The 26,067-nt window shown below is 48.7% G+C and overlaps 1 protein-coding gene across 5 annotated transcripts in view; it reads right to left on the bottom strand.

Moving 5' to 3' along the window:
- UVRAG (UV radiation resistance associated) overlaps nt 1–16,147 on the bottom strand; it is a 92,246-nt gene extending 76,099 nt beyond the window's left edge. The window contains exons 1-3 of one of the 5 annotated variants that reach the window (XM_062639145.1): nt 15,993–16,121; nt 13,927–14,000; nt 986–1,103 (exon numbers count right to left, since the gene is read on the bottom strand). Coding sequence is in view for 3 of the 5 variants with exons in the window: in XM_062639143.1 (XP_062495127.1) it covers nt 986–1,103; nt 15,957–16,073 (235 nt within the window). In the remaining 2 variants the exon portion in view is untranslated. Of the gene's footprint in view, nt 1–985; nt 1,104–13,926; nt 14,059–15,956 lie in introns of those variants that run through there. The other 4 variants (XR_009968588.1, XM_062639144.1, XM_062639143.1 and 1 more) reach the window with 4 other exon arrangements.
- Nucleotides 16,148–26,067: the final 9,920 nt, after the last annotated feature.

The raw sequence follows: 26,067 nt of genomic DNA, 5'->3' as shown, positions 1-26,067 counted from the left end.
GATTCTATGACCTGTTCCAGATGCTTAGAGAGCAAAGAGCCAAATCACCCCACAGAGGTGCCAAGAACCCTGTATTAAATAGAAATAAGCAACTGCTGACACAGGGACCTTGGCTTTTCCAGCCCAAAAAGGAACTTGAAGGGGCTTCAGGTAGAGAGCTCTGGAGGCTGTAATACAGATCTTGTACTATATCCCTTATCCTTGGACTCCAACAGACTAAAGTGTTGATGGAATGCAGGACAGTCCCTTACATGAGAGACTGTAGAAGTAGTGATCAGTTAGAGGTTCAGCCAACCACAAAGAAGTCCAGGCTGCAACCTCACGTTATATATTCTTATCCTTCTAAAACCTTTGAGAAAAGCAAGGATCAATTACACTAGCTGAAAATAACGATTAGGAGAAAACCAAAATTCACCTCCAACTGTTGAGCATATCAGAAAGGAGGTTAAAAATATAGTTCTAATAACATCTCTCTACAGTCAAGAACTGTAGTGGAAAGCAAAGCATTAAAGGGGAATGAGATCCAACACTCAAACACAGCTATCAAAAGCAGAACAGATGCCTGGATGCTTCATGTCATTGGCTGACAAGTCTATTTTTGGAAAGCTTACGTATTGAGTGCTGGTTTCTGCTCTGTAAAGTAACTGAGCAGAGAGCAGGACACTCTCCCCCCACAAATCAACTAAGGCTCCAAAGGCTTTAACTGTTCTGTGCTCTTGGAAGTTCCCAAGTTTCTTGAATTATCAGCGAGGGGAGAGGAGCAAAGAACAATAATAAGCTGATTTAAGACTCGACTAAATGCATCATCTGTTTTGCTTCCTTGGCTGCCAACTGAAAGCTTTTAGGAAGCTCAGGAAACTAAAGAGCTCTTCTCCACTATTAGTATAAGCGATGCAAATATGGCAGCGGGGCTGTCAAGGTAATAAAAGGGCAGAGAATCTGGATCATAGGAACCCAAGGATTAACCAGTGAAAATCTGGTTTACCTTTGTATATCTTGGTGTTATCACACAAGTGAAGAGTGAAGTACGTATCCAGGAGGCGATACCCATTCTTGTTGATGATGTTCCGGGCAGCGATATTCCGAAGGTGGCGAAGCCGGCGCTGAAAAAGAGCAAAACAACAAAACAAAACAGATCAAGAACTCTGAAAGGGGCTTAGAGCAGTGGAAGGCATCCCTGGCCATAGAGGGGGTTGGAACTGGATGATCTTAAGGTCCTATCCAACACAAACCATTCTATGATTCTTTGAAACTGTTTGGACAAGCAGCAACCAGCACCTATGAGCTCAGATTAAGCAACACTGCTCTACTACTCACACTTGTATCCTGTACCTGCTTTCTGCTCTTCATGTCTAAATCACTCCACCTAATCCAGCAGTCTCAAGTGAATATGTGAGACACTGAGCTTCAAACAGCAGCAGCACCACCCAGGTATTCTGCATCACCCCATTGGAAACACTTCCAAGGCAAAGCTATGTTCAACAAGCACTAGCAAAGAGCTCCAACATAAACCAACTCCTAACCCAGAGCTGGATAAAGCTTCCTGAATTCACAGTAATCCTGGAAACTGCTACCACAGCCTTAAATAAAACATACCATAGAATCCTATCGGAAAGTCATATCCAGATTGTCAGGGAATATGAAGGACACAGTGTAAGTTGTGACGTCTGTCAGCTACCATCTGCTCAGATAACAAAGTCCTTTTGGGGTGAATACACTTGAATATGGCACTAAAATCTTTAGTTTAAGTGATTTCAGCATTATGCTAGTTCGCTACAATACTGCATCTTGAATGAAAACCCTCAGATTGAGTCAAGCTCTCTCCATCCCCCTTTCTCCCACCAAATTCCCAACAGCTATGGCTCAAAGCACACAATACCCTTAACTTAGACAAATACTGAACATGACCAGCAGGGCGAAGGAGGTGATCCTGCCCCTCTACTCTGCTCTTGTGAGACCTCAATTGCAGCACTGTGTGCAGTTCTGGTGTCCTCTATGTAAAAAGGAAATGGAGCTGTTGGAACAAGTCCAGAGGAGGCCACGAGGATGAACAGGGACTGGAGCACCTCCTGTATGGAGACAGGCTGAGAACATTGGGGCTGTTGAGCCTGGAGAAGAGAAGCTGCGTGGAGACCTCAGAGCAGCTTCCAGTGTCTGAAGAGGGCTACAAGGATGCTGGAGAGGGACTCTTCATTAGGGACTGGAGTGATAGGACAAGGGGTCATGGGTTCAAACTGAAGCAGGGGAAGGTCAGGTTGGGGATAAGGAAGAAGTTCTTTCCTGCTGGGTGCTGAGGCGCTGGCACAGGGTGCCCAGAGAAGCTGTGGCTGCCCCATCCCTGGCAGTGTTCAAGGCCAAGCTGGACAGAGCCTTGGGTGCCATGGTTTAGTGTGAGGTGTCCCTGCCCATGACAGGGGGTTGGAACTGGATGAGCTTAAGGTCCTTTCCAACCCAAACCATTCTACGATTACAAATTCATTGCTAACAAGTTAACACAGACTCTCCAGTCATTCTTAACTCATTTCTTAGCTGTGCTTCTTATTTTAACTCTGAAAACCCATGCAAGCTTAAAAAACAGACTGTCATGAACCTAAAACTCAGCAAACCACCCTTTCACACATATAAAGTTCTCCTCAAATCCTTTGGTATCGCATTCTCCCAATGAATCTCTCAATCTACTCTCACTCATCTACCACAAGGATGTTGACAAGTGGCTGCTTATCCTTTCTGGATCACCACAAACCGCCTACAAGCCTCAAACAACCGGGTTAGTGCATCCTTTGACCACAAAGTTCATTTTACAGGATACTGGTGCTTCCCGAAAGCTCCTAAGTCTGGATCCACCTTCAAAGAAACACACTCACCAAAAGAGGGTTTAAAATGCTTTTGAAACCAAAGACAATTTTTCTGTTTGCAGCTTGTCCTAAAATACATTTATGAGAGTTAAAAGGCTATCATCTGTGTTAGAATAACAGTTACAGTGACATTTTATACCACTTGGTATCACTTCAGTGATGTCTTACTTTTCCTTCCTGGAAACCTTGAAGAGGAATATTACATTTCTGTTCATGTGACAGATTCAAAACCACCAGTTTCATTCCTGCAAAGGCCGAGTTACACTAAAAACAGAGCTGAGATGGGATGACCACATACCTCCAGGATAAACATACAAGATTAAAAACACACCCAAGGGAAGGGATGGGATCCGGAGGGAACTAGACACACTGGAGAGGTGGGATCGTTCAAGGCCAAGCTGGACAGAGCCTTGGGTGCCATGGTTTAGTGTGAGGTGTCCCTGCCCATAGGAGGGGTTGGAACTGGATGATCTTAAGGTCCTTTCCAGCCCTAACTGTTCTATGATTCTGCAACCTCATGGAGCTCAAAAAGGCCAAGGGCAAGGTCCTGCTCCTGGGTTGGGGCAATCCCAGCACAAACCCAGGCTGGGGGAGCCTGGATGGAGCAGCCTGAGGAGAAGGACTTGGGGTGCTGGGTGAGAAGCTCCCCATGACTCGGCTTTGGTGTGCGCTTGAGCCCAGAACCCCCCTCGTGTGCTGGGCTGCACCCCCAGAGTGTGAGCAGCAGCTCAGGGGGGGGATCCTGCCTCTCTGCTGTGTGAAGGGGAGACCCCCCCTGCAGTCCTGATCCAGCCCTGGGGCAGCAGCACAAGAGGGACTTGGAGCTGTTGGAGCGAGGCCAGAGGAGGCCATGGAGCTGCTGCGAGGGCTGGAGCAGCTCTGCTCTGGAGCCAGGCTGAGAGAGCTGGGCTGGGTGAGCCTGGAGAAGAGAAGGCTCCTGAAGGGGAGACCCGAGAGCAGCTCCAGTGCCTGAAGGGGCTGCAGGAAAGCTGGAGAGGGGCTTGGGACAGGGGCCTGTAGGGCCAGGCCAAGGGGAATGGCTTGAACCTGCCCGAGGGGAGACCGAGATGAGCTCTTAGGCAGAAGCTCTTCCCTGTGAGGGTGCTGAGGCGCTGGCACAGGGTGCCCAGAGAAGCTGTGGCTGCCCCATCCCTGGCAGTGTTCAAGGCCAGGTTGGACACAGGGGCTTGGAGCAAGCTGCTCCAGTGGAAGGGATCCCTGCCCGTGGCAGGGGTTGGAACTTGAGGAGCTTTCAGTTTCCTTCCAAACCAAACCAGTCTGGGATTCTAAAAAACAAACCTACACAAAACCACCCACAAACTTCTAAGTTGCTTCATTGCTCAACTACACGATGTTATTTTGCTAGAGATTGGTATCAAGATTGTCAACAGAAAGATTAAGCTTCACTTAAAAAAAAAGCTGTATGAATCATGTACATTAGTTCAGATCTAAAGCTGTGTAGTTTCACTGGCCATTCTTATAAGGAACCTAACCACTCCATAAGACACGGCTTTGAACAGACATTGCACTCTCTATAAAACATGATAGAAGTGTTTTTATGTGCCATCTCTCTCCTTTAATTAACTTCTGTAGCACACAGATCAATCCTCTACCATGCTCACATATATATACACACACATTAAATCCTTTACAACCTAAAAGCAGCCCACACAGCATCTAACAGGGAGAGCAGCCTTCTCCACATCATCTTAGGACCACAAGCTAATGGTGTGCCTGGTTTAAGCAGTGTGTTACAATAAGTAGCCCCCAAGCAAAGCCAAACATTTTCTTGTCTTTCACTACATGCAATCAGGTTTGGAAAAAGCTTCAGTGTTATAACCAACACCTGCACCTCTGGACAAGATGTCACAAACCATGGAGACATGGACCCACATCTTTACACCCTTCAAAGTCTGGAGTTGATCCTCAATTCAGAAGTCTCAGTTCTCCCAAAGCAGCTGGAAGAGGAATGGTACATTCAGGGCTTTGAGACCACAGTACAGTCCAGGAGTCAGAATGCAACAGGTAATGAATGTCTATTTAAATCTTCAACTTAGTCATCCCTCTCCTCCTCCCTTCTGTCCCACTACTTAGCCCTGCCAATAGGGAACAAGTTTCAAGCTAATGGACAATTCTCTTGTTCACATTCTTTAATATGAAGTCATGACAACAGAGACTTGGATCCTGAAAATAAGCCTCCCGACACTGTCCTGATCCTATATTGCAGTATTCAGATCTCTTCAGAACTCTACAGAGGCTGCATTCAGAGTTAACCTCTGTCATTAACCTCTCCTGACCAGAGATAATCAGCTTTAGCCAGGACACCATCAGCTAAAGACATACCCAAAAGACAATTCAAACAGGCTCTAAAATACTTCATCAAGGACTTACAGCTGCTCTGTGACAAACCAAGTATTATTTAAGGGTATTTTCAAACCCTTATTAAGTGTATTTCATATCAATTTTGCTCAAGATGCCGGAATACACAATATTACCATGATGTTGTAATTCAGGTCTCACCAGCATCAGCCAAATTCCCTGCTGACAACCCCCATTGCCTACATGCACCACTGCAAATAACTGCAAGTTATTTGTACCACCATAAAGGAGCACTTGTGCAGCTGCTCCATGAATCACGCTGGGGAACTGAGCTGGATAAAACCTCACCAGAGCTCTTCTGCTGGGTTGGTTTCACGAGAGCAGTTCCTCAATGTGGTTCCCAATGTGGCTGTAGAAACAGCTGAGCTGATGCAAGAGGGACAGAGCAGCAGCCAAAGTCAGACAGGACTGACTGGAGCAGCTCTGCTTTGGAGCCAGGCTGAGAGAGCTGGGCTGGAGAAGAGAAGTCTCCTCAAGAGGAGAACTTGGAGCAGCTCCCAGTGCCTAAAGGGGCTACGGTAAACCTGGAGAGGTGCTTCTGTCCGAAGGCCTGTAGGGACAAGGAATGTGAAAGATGTGCTGAGCTTCTTCCAGAAGTCAGGGGTCTCTTATTCAAGAAAAGTACTTGGTTTTCATAGACTCACAGAATGGTTTGGGTCAGAAAGGATCATAGAATGGTTTGGGTTGGAAAGGACCTTAAGATCATCCAGTTCCAACCCCCTGCCATGTCACACTAGACCATGTCACTCGAGGCTCTGTCCAACCTGGCCTTGAACACTACCAGGGATGGAGCATTTAGCACTTGTTTGGGCACCCTGTGCCAGCACCTCAGCACCCTCAAAGTAAAGAACTTCTTACTTATCTCCAATCTGAACTTCCCTTGTTTCAGTTTGAACCCATCACTTCTTGTCCTATTGCTACATCATTCTGAAGATATTGTTTGATGTACCTACTGTTCCCATTTTGTGTTTTCCAGATTTACCACAGGCCATACACAAGTCAGACTGCTGCGGAATAAAGTATGTTGGTTGACAACCTTGTTAATACTTTGCTTTTTCATTCAATGATCCCAGAACTCTAAACCTCCGAAGACCTGGTAGACTGTAAAGGACTGAAGCTGCCTGCTCCCTTCATGCTTTAGTTCCCTCAACAGGAAGATAGCACAATCTTTCACTACCTCTGCCCAAAACACCACCTTCTGCATCAGACACTTGTTTCCAAACAGTGTTTTCTGGTGCATTTCTGCTGTCTCACATTGAGGGTCAGAGAATTTAACCAAGGAAAAGCTGGCAAAAAAAGAAGTTAGTTTAAAACTTGTTCAAGTTCCTCTAATTTCTCTCACTGTATCTACACAGATGTACCCAGCACAAAAGCAGGACAAAGCAGACAGACTGCGGTTTCTTGGTGGCTTCAACTGATCCAAACACCACTCTTTGCTTCCTTCCAGCTCTGAGGAACCTGGATAACAATATTGGATATTCACTGGTTTGTCTGTCTAACAAGGTGGTACCATTAATAAAAATCACTGCAGAGATGAAGGGGGGAAGGAAGAAACACAAGAAGAGGTAATAAGTCAAAACAAGAAAGAGAAGTGTGCTGCTGTTAGCACAAGGTCTGGCCTGTTCGTGAAACCACAGGAGAACAGCGACTACCTCCAATAGCCTAAAGTATTCATGCAATTGCCTAATGATTTCTTCAAGGACATCTAATGGGCAGCAAAATCAAGCACAGGGAGTTCTGACTCCTCTTCCATCTCAACCACTTTGTTATTCTCTCACGAGATGATGACCCAGGGAAAGAAATGATAATGTAAGAAAACCCATCTGGATGACAGCTCAGCGAAGCACCATTTTCCCATCTTCACTGCTGATCTACCACACTTAGCAAGCACCTCAGACCCAAGGAATTGTGCAGCTCAGGTTATTAATATCATAGAATCCCAGAGTGGTTTGTGTTGGAAGGGACCTCAATGCTCAGCCAGTTCCAACCCCTGCCACGGGCAGGGACCCCTTCCACTAGAGCAGCTTGCTCCAAGCCCCTGTGTCCAACCTGGCCTTCAACACTGCCAGGGATGGGGCAGCCACAGCTTCTCTGGGCACCCTGTGCCAGCGCCTCAACACCCTCACAGGGAAGTGATCTGCCTAAAAGCTCATCTCAGTCTCCCCTCGGGCAGGTTAAAGCCATTCCCCTTGGCCATAGCCCTACTTGCTTTAATAAAATGCTCACTTTGGCCTAATACATTTCACATTTTGCCAGAGTTCCTGGGTTTTGAGCTAGAGCCTTTAAGAACAGAGAAAAACCCACAACCTCTCAGCCTGACACGCAGAACCCCGTGTTTCTCTGTGACTTACGACAAACATATAGAGACCCCAAGAGCTGACCTTGCAGGCCAGTTCTGTTAAGCCTGAAACAAGCAGGTTTGTTGTAGTAACATCTCTGTTGGTAACTAATCTTTGCACCCTGCTTTAATGCTGAAATAGTTGGAAGGATTTTGCTTAAATTCTTCCAGAGCTATTGTGGATCATAAAGAAGCAGGCTAGAAAACTCATGTGAAAGCCAGGTAAAACCAGAATATGTACCAGCTTGTGGAGAGGTCAGTGCTGATCCTGACCTGAAAAGAATTTATGGAATAGCCTCCGTTGAAACAGTCGGGAAGCAGCATTCTGAAAAGCAGAGGTGATGTCCAGAGACTACGTCTCCATATGGGAGATGAAGCACCTCCTGTATGAAGACAGGCTGAGAAAATTGCAGCTGTTCACCCTGGAGAAGAGAAGCTACGTAGAAGCTTTCACGAGGGACGTGACTGCAGCCCTGCCCTGGGCAGCCTGTTCCAATGCCTGAGCACCCTCTGGGGCAGGAATTGTTCCTCAGCTCCATCTAAACCTGCCCTGGTGCAGCTTGAGGCCGTTTCCTCTTGTCCCATCCCTTGTTCCTTGGGAGCAGAGCCTAGCCCCTCCTGTCAGGCACTTGGAGGCAGCGATCAGGTCCCCCCTGAGCCTTCTCTTCTCCACACTGAACCCCCCAGGTCCCTCAGCCCTTCCCCATCACACTTGGGCTCCAGACATCATCCATACTCCTGCTTACTTACACAACTTACTGCACTGAGAGGTTCAACAAGGACAGTCAGCAAATGGAAGCTGTTGTCTGAAAAGCATCGAGTCTTCCCTAGTTCATATAGGGAGAAAGTGAAAGAGGAAGAATAAGGAACATCTCCACATTTGACATGGCACATGCAGAAGTATAATTATTCCCCAGCTACTTGAATGCAAAGTAGCCTTCATGAGCTCAACCCAGAGCTGAAGAATGCAGTGTGGGAAGTTGATGTTATAGCTTAAAACATGTCAGTCTATGGCACAATCTGCTCCTTAAACTAAGAAAAATAATTAAGATTATTGATTATATAAATGAAAAAGTTAAAATGGAGACATACATATATATTACTCCTAAAAGTAGGTACAGCCTTAGTCGATCTTTTCTCACATTTCTTACTAGCTAGCCCACTGAACTCCTTCCTCACTAAGTAACTGAATTTACACCACAGAGCAACTCAGAACTCCACATCATTGCTCTTAAGTAGTAGTTAAGAGCTGGTAGCTGTTCAGCAGGGACAAGAAACCTTCTCTTTGTACACCATAATCATGTAGAACATCTACACTGCTGTTTTTAGAGCTCAGAACCAATGAGACAACCAAGACCAAACATGATCTTCAATGCAAGCCCACAGTGTCCACACTCTTCACTTAATTTCTGCATCCTCATCCTTCTTTCCACAAGCAAAATGTGTGGTCAATGCTGCAGAAAGACTGAAAGAGCCTGTTATTTAAAACATAAGGTGGAACAGGTACAGAAGACAGCTTAGCATACAAACAGGATAGCTTTTGAAAGAGTCACAATACAGACTGTACTTCAATGTAATGTTAGCAGGAAGGGTTTAAAAGCCAAGTTATAAGCCCATGCAGGGACCAAGGCAAATGAAGCAGTGTGTATTGTTTCAACAGCTGTGTTTGGTTATGGTCACTACAACATCAAGAGAGACACACCAAGAGCTGGCAGCCACCACAACCCTGAAGAATAAAAACTGTCATCACACCCTAAAAGAACTTGCTCTAAACTGGGGTTAAGAAAATCTGAACTGTTTTGACAGACAAAGCTCCTCTGGCAGGGTGTTTAGATAGGATACGAATAACAAGGAACAAGATACACAGTCTTACCGTCCTAAACCAAGACCCTTTAGAAATAGCATCTTTCCTTAAAGGAGGTTTTCCTTTGAGTCAGTCTAAATAAATATTTACTCACTTGCAAGATGAAAGACTAGGACTGCAACTGCTTCTTTGACACAACATTTGAACTACACCACGGGGAAGACAAAAGAACATCAGGGTGCAAGTTCCACATCATTAATAACATGCTGTAGAAGCCTCTTCACATGTTAAGAAGGCTCTTAACATCACCTTGGGTAAGAGAGCATTAGCTGTGGGAGCAAACTGAGAACACCAATCCAGCAATGGAAAACAAGATGCTGCTCAGAGAGAAGGACCCAAAAAGTAAGCAGGGTCTTCTGGGATAAAGCATCAACAAAATCAAAGCAAAGGCACTTCTGACCTTAAGGAACCACTTGATTTTAAAGATGCACCAAGCTGCACAAGCAAACAGTGATTGCTGATTAACACCTTGAAGCATATTCATGTTTATCATGTTACTGGATGACAAACCAAGGGCAAAGAGGAAACCCCCTCATCATAAGGAACGTGTCTTTAGTTACCAGCTACCAACCCTTCCTTCAATTAAGGGTATTCCCTAACCCTCCACAAATCTCCTGAATAAAGCATCAAAGCTGATTTACTACAGCTTTCTGACTGAACAGGGCCTGACTTAATCACAGAATCTCAGACTAGTTTGAGTTGCAAAGGACCTTAAAGCTCCTCCAGTTCCAACCCCTGCCACGAGCAGGGACACCTTCCACTAGAGCAGCTTGCTCCAAGCCCCTGTGTCCAACCTGGCCTTGAACACTGCCAGGGATGGGGCAGCCACAGCTTCTCTGGGCACCCTGTGCCAGCGCCTCAGCACCCTCACAGGGAAGAACTTCTTCCTTATACCCAACCTAAACCTTCTCTATTTCACCCCTTGTCCTATCACTCCAGTCCCTGATGAAGAGTCCCTCTCCAGCATCCTTGAAGCCCCCTTCAGACACTGGAAGCTGCTCTGAGGTCTCCATGCAACTTCTCCAGGCTGAACAGCCCCAGTGTTCTCAGCCTGTTTCCATACAGAACTGCTCCAGCCCCTGATGATCCTCGTGGCCTCCTCTGGGCTTGCTCCAACAGCACCACGTCCTTCTTATGTTGAGGACACCAGAACTGTATGCATACTCCAAGTGCATCCACAGTACTCCAGCTATCAACAGATTACCCAGCCTGTAAAACACACATGCATTCCTTAAAGAAAATACAGGGGGGTTGGAACGAGGTGATCTTAAACCCTAAGGTTCATTCCAACCCTAACTATTCTATGATTCTATATATAGTGCAGATAGCAAAACCCGAGCCCCAGATTGTCACCCAACCTTTTGGGCTACAATTACTATTTTACAGTAACTTTAACAACTGTTTCCTCTGAACTGCCTCTAACGAACTCTATAGACATTGATACAATTGTAGAAGATCACCAGGTCAACACTCATGTGGTGGTGGTTTACTGGAGCTGCACTTCCGTCTGTCTCAGTGGTTAAAGACAGTGCATGTCAACAAGAAGTGAAAGCAGTATTCAACTATGACATTTTCCAGCCACTACTCTTGATTTCCCCCAGCAGATTTAGTAGGAAAGGGGAAGTAAAATATTTAAGAGTCAGTCTTTGTTTTCATATTACTCAGTGGAATGTGTAACAATGGGTATATAGAACTATTTCAGACAAGAAGATGCTCTTTTCACACTGATATAGATGAAAAACTAGTTCAGATGCAGTCCACAGCCATGGTAGATTTCTTCACTTCTACTACAAAACCTTTCAAACCCATTTGCCAGAGCCATTAAAATCACCCATTTCTGCCACATTACCCACTCTGCTGTGAATGGTTTGCATTCTTAGAGCAAATGGCTAAGAAATTTTAGCCTTGTTGTAATCCACCCATATTCTTCTCCTGTTGCTTTACCTCTACTTGCTTGGATCGCTCCAAGTATCCAAGGTCCTGGATTACCATTTCCAACTACTGAAAACATTGGTTTATTTATTGTTGAAATCCAGAAGTACTACAATTCAGAAGCACTATTTCTTATTCTCCTTCGGAAGCTCTTTCCAGAAGTACTTTCAAAAGGAGAAACATCTTTTGCTTTCAAGTTCACTTGACTCATGAGCATTCCTTTGCATCCTGGGATCAAACAGGGAGCAATGCCAGCTTCTGAAGCAGGGATGTTAAGCTCATGGTATTACTAAAATGCCAAGAGCTCAAAGACTGTTAAATGTTTAGTAGATACGATTTCTTTAAAGGTATGGAATCACAGAATCATAGAATAGTTAGGGTTGGAAAGGACTTTAAGACCATCAAGTTCCAACTCCCCTGCATGATTTGTTGTATTTTACAGAGTGCACAGAATCTTCACTTCTATAGTCAACAGAATCACAGAATGGTTTGGGTCAGAAAGGACCTTAAGCTCATCCAGTTCCAACTCCTTGCCACAGGCAGGGACACCTTCCACTAGAGCAGCTTGCTCCAAGCCCCTGTGTCCAACCTGCCCTTGAACACTGCCAGGGATGGAGCATTTACCACTAAATTAAACCACTTCCCAAGAGCTTATCTCAGTCTCCCCTCGGGCAGGTTCAAGCCATTCCCCTTGGCCTGGCCCTACAGGCCCTTGTCCCAAGCCCCTCTCCAGCTTTCCTGCAGCCCCTTCAGGCACTGGAGCTGCTCTCAGGTCTCCCCTTCAGGAGCCTTCTCCTCTCCAGGCTGACCCAGCCCAGCTCTCTCAGCCTGGCTCCAGAGCAGAGCTGCTCCAGCCCTCGCAGCATCTCCACGGCCTCCTCTGGACTCACTCCAACAGCTCCACGTCCCTCTTGTGCTGCTGCCTCAGAGCTGATCAAGACTGTAGGGGGGTCTCACAGAGTGCAGCAGAGGGGCAGAATACCCTTCCTCGACCTGATCATTCTTTTTTCTTCACTGTTCCCTAATCGCTCATTACAAACTGTGCCTCAGTGAAGCTGTTTGTACAACAGTTACATGTTCAAGCTCGAGGGTCTTCAAACACTGTCTCTCAGTTCATTAACAGCCTCAGTCTCTTCAGCACTGGAATTACTATTAAAAGCTTATCAGCTTCAGCATAAAGGAAAAGCCTGAAGTGCTAGGGCAGTGCTCTAAGGTCGATGAAGATGTGCTTTCCTGCCTCTAGAAAACCACACATGACATCTGTTTTGGTCAGCAGTTGGCAAAGTAACATTCAACAGATCATTTGACTGCAGCATGACTGTCTCAATGTTAAGACTGCATTTTTTATCCAACTCCTTCTATCTAGAAGAGCGTGAAAGGTTTGGCTCCCTCAATCTCCACTGCTTTCTCCTGCTTATGGTGGCAGGTTTGAGCAGTTAGAAAACCATAAGTTATCATGGCACTTCTGGCCTTGCATCAAGCAACTAGGAGGAGCTAATGCTAAAGAATCCATCTCTCCTTTTAAGTGTAATTATTTCAGTTCTGTTAGACTCACTCTTTCAGCAAAGGAAAACTACATCCTGGCACAATTAGGGATACAAATTCAAATTCTATGCTTAACTAGATCCATTTCTTTACAGCCATATTTCTCCCATTTTAAATGTAGAGGACAACAGCAAAAGGAGTTCTTAGGCCAGGTCATCTAGTCACCAAGGAACAAGTTAAAGAACAGGTTAGTCAGACATAAGCAAAAGGGTTTGCACATGACTTTTCACTCCTGAGCTTTGCTTTCTAATCAATGTGAATTTCACTGGCACTACTAAATCCAGACTAAACACAAATAATACCCTCAATACCTCAGTCTTTAACAAGTCCCTTCAGTTATTACAAGCCCTCACCCTAAGTCTACATTGAGAACTCGGTCTTTAAGAAGTTTTATAGCCATGACTCACACCATCTTTACTCTCAATTCTTATTGTCGAGAAATGCAGCACTGGGTGTTCTAGAGAAAACTGCTTACTGAAACAAAGCACTGAGCTGATTTCTGTGCTGGCAGGTAGCAGACAATCCCCTTGTGTTACATAGCACCAAGCTGATCAGCCAGATCATTGCATTATCGAAGGGGTACAACAGACTGGAATGACTTTTCCATTCTTTTCCACCATTCTGCAGTGAAACACCTCAAGGGCGATTCCCCCTTTGAGGTATCTTGCAACTCAGTAACAGACTTCTAAGCCCAGACAATACAGTGAAAGAGGATGATTTGTTATCAGCATCTTCAACTGTAATTTTGGAGCTGCTTGATTTGATTGCAAGCACTGACACAGACACGTGGGCTCCTTGTGTTTGCAGAGCACACAGCAAAGCAATACCTCAGACTGTCACAGCCTTCTCCTTGGTACAATTAACATCTCTGCAGCACACATAGGAGCATTCTACACAGCTTTAACTAAATATTTACTAGGCTGGGACATCCTATAATCGCTGATTCAGTTTCTGCTCCTACAAAAGTTTCTGCTCCTAGGAAAGAAAATGAAAAGGCTGTGTTTTGGTCTCACTTTCACAAACGGAGCCCAATGACTAATAACTGAGGCTTCTCTCCCTGCAGCATTCACTTGGTTCTTGCACAAGCCTGGGAAAGAATAAAAGCAAGAATTCAGCAGCGAAAAAGCCATACTCGATCCCCTGAACTGCTCCCTGCAAAGTCCATGCAAAGCAGCAGTCATGTTTGTGTGCATTAACTTAGACCCACATTTTAGAGTGAATACATGCTTCCAAATTAGGGTCAATACTTGCACAGCTCCAGTGGCTCAGAGTCATCTCCATTCGCTCTTTCTGGATGCATGGTAAATCACGTTTAGCACTGGAGCCGTTGTATCTTCATTTCAAGTTGGTACCTATTGATTTTTCCTCTAGTAATTCTTCATTTTCACACCTTGTAACACTTAGCTCAAGTAACTCGGTGTCTCCTCCTTAATAACATCAATTGCACAGAGGAAATGAACCACAGCTTCAAGCAGAGTCACATCTTACACCATTTCTACAGAAAAGGAAGCCTTTCCTACGGAATTATCCCCCTCTCCACCACGACCACTTAAGCTCCCATGCAATAAAAGTCCCTGCATGCAAGAGGAGAAAGGGCACAGCCTTTAGGCTGACAGAGATTGCTAAACCCTCACGCAGAGCCTCGACTTCCTCACTTAACCTTGCTCCCAACCCTCTCCAAAATTAAAACATGGGACGCCTGCCCAGTAAACCAAAAGCCAGCTCTCAGCAAACAGGAAAAACAAAGTTAGCTGAAGGAAGGATGTGATGGGGAGGGGACCTTTCATCACTTTCCACAACGCACTGGATGCTGCATCCATGCTTACCCCCCTCTACCTGGTTATGGGCCAGTGCAGGAAAGGAGAGGGCAGCCTGGCTGCTCCCACCTCATCAGCTTAAACCCAGTTTATCCGGGTGTTATCTATGCTGCAGCTCCCAGCTTCATGTGCACTCAGCACCACCATGGGCACAGAGCAGCCTCGCAGGGAGAGCAGACCCCCTCCCCTCAACTCTCAGTACAGGCAGGAGAGGGGCACAGACCCTGCCCCATGCAAAGGGGAGCTCCCCCATCACCTTCCTACCAGCCCAAGAGATGGGTGCTCAAAACCTCCTGCCCCATGGACCCTCCTTCCATCAGTGCAGGGAAACTCCCTCTCACACCTCAGGGAGTACCTCTCCCTTTTCAACAAGGGAGCATCCCACATGGCAGGGCACCCTATAGCTTCGGGAGCACCTCCCCTACAACTCAGGGTACTCCAAACCCCAGGGAGAAACCCTGGGTGCCCCAAACACACCTGAGGGCACCTCATATCTTAGGGAGCACCCCCTTTCACTTCAGAGCACCCAATACCTCAGAGACACACCCCCCTACACCTCAAGGCACCCTACACCCTAGGGATAAGCTCCCCCTTCAACCTCAAGGTACCCCATAACTCAGAGAGACCACCCTATACCGCAGGGCACCCCATGCATCAAGCAGCACTCCCCTTTCACCTCAGAGCACCCCACACCTGAGGAAGTACCCCCTACACCCCATACCTGAGGGACCACCCCCCTCCATACCTGAGATACCTCCTCCTACACCTCAGGGCACCCTATACCTCAGAGAGACCCAACACACACACCTCAATGAGCACCCCCTTCACCTCAGGGCACCCCACACCTGAAGGAGCACCCCTCATACACCTCAGGGCACCCTATACCTCGGAGAGACCCCACACACACATCTCAATGAGCACCCCCTTCACCTCAGGGCACCCCACACCTGAAGGAGCACCCCCATACACCTCAGGGCACCCTATACCTCAGAGAGACCCCCCACACACATCTCAATGAGCACCCCCTTCACCTCAGGCCACCGCACACCTGAAGGAGCACCCCTCATACACCTCAGGGTACCAGAGGACCCCCACACACACCTCTCAATGAGCACCCCACAACTGAAGGGGCACCCCCCATACACCTCAGGGTGCCCAATACCGCAGGGAGCACCCCGCACCTCAGAGAGCGCCCCCTTCTCCACAAGGATCACCCCCCAATTCACCTCAGGGCCCGTCCCCGCGCTGAGGCCCCGCCGTACCTGCTGCGAGGGCAGCTCCACATGCAGGGCCCGGGTAGAGGAGCCCGGCGGTAGCGCGGCGGGGCCGGCGGCCGAGTTCATCCTCACGGCACGGCAACGGCCGGGCAGCGCCCGCACATGGGCCCCGCCGGGCGCGCAGGGGTTAATGGCGGCAGCACCACCGGCCCGGGCCGCTCGCTACGGAGCCATATTACCGCAGTGCTGAGGGGCGGGACGGAGGGGGCGTCCCGCTCGATCATTGGTCCGCGGCCCAAGGAGGCGGGGATACGGGTGCGTCTTCGAGATATTACTGGCTAAAAGGGACGTCAATCATCGCGGCCTCTGTCAAAGAGTTGACACGGGAGCCGGCTCCGATTGGACTGCTGACTTCCGGAAGGCGGGACGGCGGGCGGAGGCGCGGCTGGTGATTGGAGGACGGGGTGAAGGCGCGGCTGGTGATTGGAGGAGACTGGGTTTGATTGGCGCAGCTCGGGCTCCGTCACGTGTGGGGAGCTGTTTGCATCACGTGGTGGGACGAAAATATTTTGCTGGGTGGGTGCGAGGGGAGGGGGGAGAAGTTGCTATGGCAACGGAGAGTGGGCGGGGCCTGTCCTCATGGCAACGGAGAGTGGGCGGGGCCTGTCGTCATGGCAACGGGGAGCGGGCGGGGCTCGCCGCGGTCTGGACCCTGATGGGGGACGCCAGGACCCTCATGTCGCGATACCGGCCCCACAGCAAGCCGCACTGCCCCATACCGTGCCAGCGTGTCCCACAGCAGCTTTAACTGCCCCACATTGCATCCATAGGCTGGGGGTGCTGATGGATGGAGCTGAACGCGAGCAGCTTGTGCCCAGGCAGCCAGGGAGCCCCCAGCATCCTGGCCTGGATCAGCACCACTGCGGCAGCAGGACCAGGGCAGGGATTGTGCCCCTGCACTGGGCACTGGTGAGGCTGCACCTCGGATCCTGGGTTCAGCTCTGGGCCCCTCACTGCAAGAGAGACATTGAGGTGCTGGAGGGGGCCAGAGAAGGGCAGCGGAGCTGGTGCAGGGCCTGGAGCCCAAGTGTGATGGGGAAGGGCTGAGGGACCTGGGGGGTTCAGTGTGGAGAAGAGAAGGCTCAGGGGGGACCTGATGGCTGCCTACAAGTGCCTGAGAGGAGGATGGAGCCAGGAGGGGCTGGGCTCTACTCCCAAGGAACAAGGGATGGGACAAGAGGAAACGGCCTCAAGCTGCACCAGGGCAGGTTTAGATGGAGCTGAGGAACAATTCCTGCCCCAGAGGGTGCTCAGGCATTGGAACAGGCTGCCCAGGGCAGGGCTGCAGTCACCGGCCCTGCAAGTGTTCACAACCCATGGAGATGAAGCCTCAGTGCCATGGGGCAGTGGTGGCCTTAGCAGTGCTGGGGTAAAGGTTGGACTGGATGAGCTTAAAGGGCTTTTCCAGCCCTGTTGATTCTATATGAACCAATCTGCCTCATGTCTACCTGCCTTACACTGTGTCAAGCTGCATCAGGACAAGTCAACCTGTCCCTCAACACATCAACCTGCCCCATATCACACCAGCGTGCCCCACAGCAGACCAATTGGCCCCACATCAGGCCAACCTGCCTCATATCACACCAGCCAGCCCCACAAAAGACCAACCTGCACTATAACAACCCAACTTTCCCCTCTCCATGCCAACCAATCTAGCATTACACTAACGCATCCCACATCACACCAATCCACCCCACACCATGACAACCCATGCCACATCACACCAACCCATCCCACATCACACCAACCTATTCCACATCACACCGACCCACCCCCCCACCATGCCAACCCATCCCACATCACACCGACCCACCCCCCACCATGCCAACCCATTCTACATCACACCAACCCATTCCACATCACACCAACGCACCCCACACCATGCCAACCCATCCCACATCACACCGACCCACTCCACACCATGCCAACCCATCCCACATCACACAAACCCATCCCACATCACACTGACCCACCCCCCACCATGCCAACCCATCCCACATCACACCAACCCATCCCACATCACACCAACGCACCCCACACCATGCCAACCCATCCCACATCACACCAACCCATCCCACATCACACCAACCCACCCCACACCATGCCAACCCACCCCACATCACACCAACCCATCCCACATCACACCAACCCATTCCACATCACACCAACCCACCCCACACCATGCCAACCCATCCCACATCCCACCAGCACGCCCCACATCAGGCCAACCCCACTGCCAACACACACCAAGGTCCAACACAGCCACCCCTCTATCACCCACCTCCACCCCACCCCACATCCCACCAGCACACCCCACATCAAGCCAACCCCAATGGTCCACCCAACCAAGGTCCAGGAGAGCCATCCCTCCATCCCACCTTGTGCAGGCACCGTGCACCCGTTGCAGAAGGCCCGGCCCCACGTACCGTACCGCACTGGGAGCGCCAGTCCCGTCCCTGTGCCCTGCTGCTGCCACCCATCACCGCGACGCCCTGCAGCGCTTGCCCAGCGTAGGTGGCCACACTGGAGACGCTGGTCCCCATCCCACTGCAGCGCAGAGGCACCGGGTCCTGTGCCACCGGGAACGCCCATCCCACCGCCCCGGCACTGGGAACGCCTGCCCCGGCGCGTGCCGCAGCACTGGAAATGCCTGTTCCCACCGGGAGGGGTGGATCTGGAAGGGCTGAGTGCGGTGTGCAGTGCTGGAGAGCGCTGGCTTCCTCTGCTCCTCCTCTTCTTCTTTCTTCCCATCCTCAGCGTCGTGTGCCTTCAACACCATGGAGGTCGTCCCAGCTGGAAGCTTTCATTCACCTGCAGTGCTCATGGGTTTGCAGTATTCGTGCTATGTTGGTGTGTGTTGTACTGGCGTTGTCTATAGCATGCAGTTTGGTCTTGGTTATTCATAGAATCCCAGACTGGTTTGGGGTGGAAGGGACCTTAAAGCTCACCCAGCTCCAGCCCCTACCACGGGCAGGGACCCCTTCCACTGGAGCAGCTTGCTCCAAGCCCCTGTGTCCAACCTGGCCTTGAACACTGCCAGGGATGGGGCAGCCACAGCTTCTCTGGGCACCCTGTGCCAGCGCCTCAGCACCCTCCCAGGGAAGAGCTTCTGCCTAAGAGCTCAGCTCAGTCTCCCCTCGGGCAGGTTAAAGCCATTCCCCTTGGCCTAGCCGTACAGACCCTTGTCCAAAGCCCCTCTCCAGCTTTCTTGTAGGCCACAATCTTGACATTAAGATCTTTTTTGTCATTCTAAATGCATTTTTCACACCTTGGTAGAAAAAAAAAAATGCCCCATATTTCACTTTAAGAAGCAAGGTTCAGTCCTCCAAGCTGAAGATGGAAAGTTCAAAAGGAAGGAGCACGTGTATTGTAATGAAGCAGTAACCAGGAGATGAATCAAACTGCTACAACAAGTCCAAAATGACTACGTTTGAAGCTCGTGATCTCCACAAGGTCTGGTAATAGTACACTGTGCTATTGAAAACACTGCAAGAGTAGGGCTTCTTTTCATCAGAAGGAAAAATGAAGATGTGCTGGTTCCCAGATCTTCCAGTAAAAAAGCTAAATTCAACCACAACTCCAAAATGCACAAAATTTAAGCTCAAAGTGTTGAATTTACTTGGCTCCCACTTACAGGGTGGGTGAAGGTTTGGTGAAGAAGCCCATGTTGATGTGTCACCATGTGTTAAACTGAGGGGAGAAGTTGGGTAGCTCTGTTTCAACCCCTAGGAAGTGCCTTGGAGAAAGGCAGACCATGGTGAGTGGCTGCAGGGGAAGGAGGAGGATAGAAGAGGATGACGTGTTCAAGGATGGCCATCAAACTCCTGGAAACCTGAATTTTCCTCCAATTTTCATTAGTATTTTCATGATTATGAATGAGTTGACCATTGAATGTTTGAGGGTGCTGAGGCGCTGGCACAGGGTGCCCAGAGAAGCTGTGGCTGCCCCATCCCTGGCAGTGTTCAAGGCCAGCTTGGACACAGGGGCTTGGAGCAAGCTGCTCTAGTGGAAGGGGTCCCTGCTTGTAGCAGGGGTTGGAGCTGGAGGAGCTTTAAGTTCCCTTCAACCCAAACCAGGCTGGGATGCTCTGATTTTACAATTAAGATGTTTGGGAATGCTTTCCAAGTGTGAAGCTCTTTAGATAAGCTTAATCTAGTGAGCAAAACTAATTCTAGCTCTGAATTGCATATAAAATCTGAGAGGATCACAGTTGTAAGACACAGGTTTTGCTGAGATAAATCACTAAAATCAGTTTATGGGAAGAATATGAAGATGCCACTGATTTTTCACCCAAAATATCAAAGGATTTTTAAGAAAAAGTTGATTTTTGGATAATACTGACTTTCCCCTGACTAACTTTCCCCCACTCCATCACCTTCCCCTTCTAAACATAGCGTGTTATCAGCATTGTTCTCATCCTAAATCCAAACCACAGCACTGTACCAGCTACTAGGGAGAAAACTAGCTCTATCCCAGCCAAAACCAGGATATTAACATAGTGATTAGGTGAATTTAAGGTCTGTATGACATTACCATAGTAGGAATTCCCTATTTTTCTTCCTTTCTACAGCAGCAGATGGCTATCTGTAATTCTAAGATCTTAAAATACTGCTGTAGGCAAAGTCACGAGTTCCTCATCATAGCAGCTCGCAAGCCCTGTATATGGAGATTACACTTAATTTGCTGCTTAATGAAGGCTAAGAGCTCTAACCTATAATTCAGGGACTAAAAAGCACCATTTTCCCCAGAGGAAAATTCAGATATGACCCCAAATCCCATGCTGATTCATTAATGATTAATGTAGCAGTGGAAGTGATAGAGCTCCACAGAAATCCCTATGGATTTCCTGCTCACGCTAGGTAAGTTTTTTGGCCTCATATTCTACATTTTAGACTTATCTTTGCTTGTTTTGCCATTTAATGTGACAAGGAACAGCTTGCAGTGGCATTAGAAAATAAGGAGTTCATAGGGATAAGGTTTTGGGTTTACATTTGATTTTCATGGCTTTTGAGAAGTCAGCACCATGCCTTGCACAGTTCATCACGGTGACCATTCAACACGATGAGCATCGTTTAATAACCCAGATTGTGCCTAAATTTGAGCAAAATAATCATCTCTTTGGGGGTTTAGAGTAATTACTTAATGAATTAGGATTGGTGGGATAGTTTAAGCAGGGTATATCCAAGATGCAGACATGGAGCAGCTCCTGGTTTATGAACAGTCACTCGAGCAGTGCTGCCGATCTCAGCCATAGACGTGGCATTACGTAGGACATTGTAATTTACTGAGGCCTTAGGAAACTGCCATTTAAATCTTCTAACCACATCAAAAGGCTGGTGTTATCTGTCTGCATCACTTTGAAAATGACAGCATGACCTTCATTATGTCCCTGGGGATGTTTCGGAGGCTGATTATCATAAGAGATGAAATTCCTGTGGCTGCAGCAAGTGCATGGATGCAGGGAGTGCTCCTACATCCATAACCAGCCCAACTGCCCAAGCTATGTGCTGTGGTCAGCACACTGGAGGGAAGGGATGGGATCCAGAGGGACCTGGACAGCCTGGAGAGGTGGGACTGCGTGAACCTCATGGAGATCAAAAAGGCCAAGGGCAAGGCCCTGCCTCTGGGTCAGGGCAACCCCAGCACAAACCCAGGCTGGGGGAGCCTGGATGGAGCAGCCTGAGGAGAAGGACTTGGGGTGCTGGGTGAGGAGAAGCTCCCCATGACCTGGCTTCAGTGTGAGCTTGAGCCCCGAAACCCCCCGTGTGCTGGGCTGCACCCCCAGAGCGTGAGCAGCAGCTCAGGGAGGGGATCCTGCCCCTCTGCTGTGTGAAGGGGAGACCCCCCCCTGCAGCCCTGATCCAGCTCTGGGGCAGCAGCACAAGAGGGACGTGGAGCTGTTGGAGCGAGGCCAGAGGAGGCCATGGAGATGCTGCGAGGGCTGGAGCAGCTCTGCTCTGGAGCCAGGCTGAGAGAGCTGGGCTGGGGCAGCCTGGAGAAGAGAAGGCTCCTGAAGGGGAGACCTGAGAGCAGCTCCAGTGCCTGAAGGTGCTGCAGGAAAGCTGGAGAGGGGCTTGGGACAAGGGATGTAGGGCCAGGCCAAGGGGAATGGCTTTAACCTGCCCGAGGGGAGACTGAGCTGAGCTCTTAGGCAGAAGCTCTTCCCTGGGAGGGTGCTGAGGCGCTGGCACAGGGTGCCCAGAGAAGCTGTGGCTGCCCCATCCCTGGCAGTGTTCAAGGCCAGGTTGGACACAGGGGCTTGGAGCAAGCTGCTCCAGTGGAAGGGGTCCCTGCCCGTAGCAGGGGTTGGAGCTGGAGGAGCTTTAAGGTCCCTTCCAACCCAAACCGGGCTGGGATCCTGTGATCTCAAGTTTTCATGAAGTGAATCCAACAGGAAACAGGGAAAAACCAGAGCTTTCAAACCCACAACCTGATTACTGACCTTGTCTTGTTTTCACATGTGCCCTACACTCACCCCAGCAGCTCCTCACTTTGACCTTATAGCAAGCCCGAAGCAGTTTATTCTGGCCATTTTTTGTGTAAAAGAAAGCCAGAAAATAATGACCGTCAACAGAACTCAAATGCAGCTTTAACCTTGTAGGTTAAACCATCCTGCAGAATAAAGCATGAAATGCCACTCGAGTACCATCCAAAATGCTGTTTGAAGACTTGGACACCATCTCTTGAAGCAGTACTGTGTCATTTCCTTTCTGCCTGGCTGCCCTCAGTTTGAGACCCATGGGCTAGACAACATGTGGTGGTGAGGTACTGCCTGCAGGTCATTCTGCAGCTTATTGAAGAGACCTCACTGGAAGTTTTGGCACGTTAGAACTTTGGGAAAGGAAGCAATGACTTTGTGGCTAACAGTAAGTGCTGCTTCTGCCACGGATCAGGTCAAATATGCTTCTTATTGAGGTATGAGATCATTCCGGAATCACTCAAATGAGCAAACAGGCTTCACTGATGGATGGAAGGATCCCAAGTGCAGCACAAAGTGCCTCCAGTTTGTGAGCTAGTTAAAAAGGAGGAAAGAGCTCAAGTTTTGCCACTGAATGCCTGTTAAAGAATGGAATTATAGGGGGTTAAAAGACTTTGGTTCGCTTTGCCCTTGGAGAGATCAAACTCAAGCTAGAGACTAAGCAAGAGATTGGGTTTGGCGGCACTAAACCCTGGGCCCTTTCACATCCAAGGTGTTTCTGAGTGTCTGCATTTCTAGTTGCAGATGAATACATTTGCTCCATCCCCAGAGGTGGTTTTAATCTGCTTTAAGATACTCGCAGCTACCTAAGGTAGACTTCGTTGCACTTTAGACATCATCATCAAGCTGTTCTGGTCACATTATGAGCACAGTGGAAATCCCTTTTCAGTAGAAGACATCTTCAAGTCAGCTTATAACCATTAGACAACGTCCATGGAGGTTATGGAAGGGGATTCCTGGTGGTTTGGAGTGCAGATGATGCTTAGAATATCTATTACTATCCTGGTGCTAAGAAAAACTATTATTTTCATGGAAGAACTTCTTTCTTATACTGAAATATATATTTTAAACATCTATTTCAAGTGAGATAGGGAAACAAAATCCATTTTAAATGAGATAGAGCTGTGAAGGAAATGAGCAGCGCTAACTCAGAACAAGGTGATCCCCACATTAACCTTTACCAACCAGTTTTATTCACAAACCTAGTAGGTCGTACAAGAAGTAAGTGGTAATTTTGGTCCTTTCTTTAGGCACTGAGGGTCTTTTGCTATGGAAAGCTTCTCATTTGGCACCTGGGCTCTTCCCTGTCGGAGGCTTCATGGCACAATTGCAAATCATGAAGCAACAGCCCATAAACCAAACCTAATTTCTGGGAAAACACTTACACCATATTGCTTTAAAACCATGGGTATGATTTCTTTGAAGCCTCCAATACACTAAACCATTGTGGTTTGGGGGAAAGGGCGGTGTTTGTTTTGCTTGTGTTTCTGGGTAGCTTGAGAAACGTGTTGTTGGACTGAGTCATCCAACCAAAGTAGCCTGATCTCCCATCCACTGAAGCCAACAGATTACATTTAAGCATCTTTGGTGGGGGTTTGATCAAACTTACAGTGAGGTCCTCATCAAGTCATGCTGGGGTGGGATGAGGTTCACCCAATGTTCAGGACACCACAATGGATCTAAGGAAGAAGTTCTTTACAGTGAGGGTGCTGAGGCACTGGAATGTGTTGCCCAGGGAGGTTGTGAATGCTCCATCCCTGGCAGTGTTCAAGGCCAGGTTGGACGAGGCCTTGGGTGCCATGGTTTGGTGTGAGGTGTCCCTGCCCATGGCAGGGGGTTGGAACTGGATGATCTTCAGGTCCTTTCCAATACTAACTGTTCTATGATTCTATGCAACTCAGGTCAGCACTGAATGCCGCAGCAGTAGTTGTACTTCAGTCAGCCTGGACCCACTCTGTTTTCACCCTTTTCTAACCGATTCAGCCTTTTCTAACCAACCGTATCCTGGGCTGCATCCAAAGGAGCGTGACCAGCAGGGCGAAGGAGGTGATCCTGCCCCTCTGCTCTGCTCTTGTGAGACCTCACCTGGAGCATTGTGTGCAGTTCTGGTGTCCTCAACATAAAAAGGACATGGAGCTGTTGGAACAAGTCCAGAGGAGGCCACGAGGATGCTCAGGGGATGGAGCAGCTCCTGTATGGAGCCAGGCTGAGAAAGTTGGGGCTGTTGAGGGTGGAGAAGAGAAGCTGCGTGGAGACCTCAGAGCAGCTTCCAGTGTCTGAAGGGGGCTACAAGGATGCTGGGGAGGGACTCTTCATCATGGACTGAGGCAATAGGACAAGGGGTGATGGGTTCAAACTGACACAGGGGAAGTTTAGATTGGATATAAGGCAGAAGTTCTTCCCTGTGAGGGTGCTGAGGCACTGGAATGGGTTGCCCAGGGAAGTTGTGAATGCTCCATCCCTGGCAGTGTTCAAGGCCAAGTTGGACAGAGCCTTGGGTGCCATGGTTTAGTGTGAGGTGTCCCTGGCCATGGCAGGGGGTTGGAACTGGCTGATCTTAAGGTCCTTTCCAACCCAAACCATTCTATGATTCTATGAACCTGTGATGGAGTTGATCTGTTACAACCTCAACTATCCCAGTATGTTTTTATTTAACAGCAAATACAGTCTTTTCTCCTTCTGCCTCCAAAACCTGTTGTCATTTGCCTTATTTTCAGGCTGTGGTGGATACATGAATCTAAGTTACTGTCAAACTTCAGGGATATTACACTCAGTTTTGCTATGAGAATGTGATTATGGTGGAACCTGACCATGTGAACCTGATTGCTTTCCTTTGTAAGAGGCATTCCAGCATGTTTACTCCTGCGAGGAGCTTGCCAGTGACTTTAGAAGCTGGTTGAATTCGCTTCTTGACCAACGCAAACAAAAGCTGATTGCCCAAAGGAGCTGGAGGGGGGTCAAGTGGCAGGGGGTTGTCAAAACTGCCTTGGGAAGGCTGTTATTACCTCATCACCGGGGCCATAAAGAAAAGCTTTTACCAGGAAAAACTTTAACAAGTTCAATAAACGTTCAAAGAAGCCCACAAAAGCTTCCTGGTTGGGGAACAGCATGAGCCATGTTATGCGTTGTGTCCGGTAAAAGAGGATCCTCGGAGTCCTGCCGTGATCTTCCCGGGGTTCCTAAGCGAAGCCAGGCCAGGATGGTTTGGGATGAGGATGTTTTAAAAGACCTCCTGGAAATGGTCTTTGGGATTAAAGCCATGAGCCCCAGCGTGCTTACCCAGGGACTTGTCTGTACTAAGCACAGGAGGGTTTGACCTCACTACCCGTGAGCTTTGAGTGAGGGACGCTTGCAATCTGCTTAATCGTGGCTTGGCAAGTGCTGCTTTGCCTTCTGAACTGCTGCTGCAGTGCTTGGGACAATGTTGTTTCAGCTCAGACATAAAACCAAAGCCCCCCTGCCGAGTCCTGACCCAGCTCTGGGGCAGCAGCACAAGGGGGACGTGGAGCTGTTGGAGCGAGGCCAGAGGAGGCCATGGAGATGCTGCGAGGGCTGGAGCAGCTCTGCTCTGGAGCCAGGCTG

This window comes from Pezoporus occidentalis, unplaced genomic scaffold (assembly GCF_034315485.1).
Source record: "Pezoporus occidentalis ecotype Australia unplaced genomic scaffold, CSIRO_AGI_Poc_V1 ctg6, whole genome shotgun sequence".
NCBI classification, from domain to species: Eukaryota; Metazoa; Chordata; class Aves; order Psittaciformes; family Psittacidae; genus Pezoporus; species Pezoporus occidentalis.
This window is presented reverse-complemented; position numbering and strand designations above follow the sequence as displayed.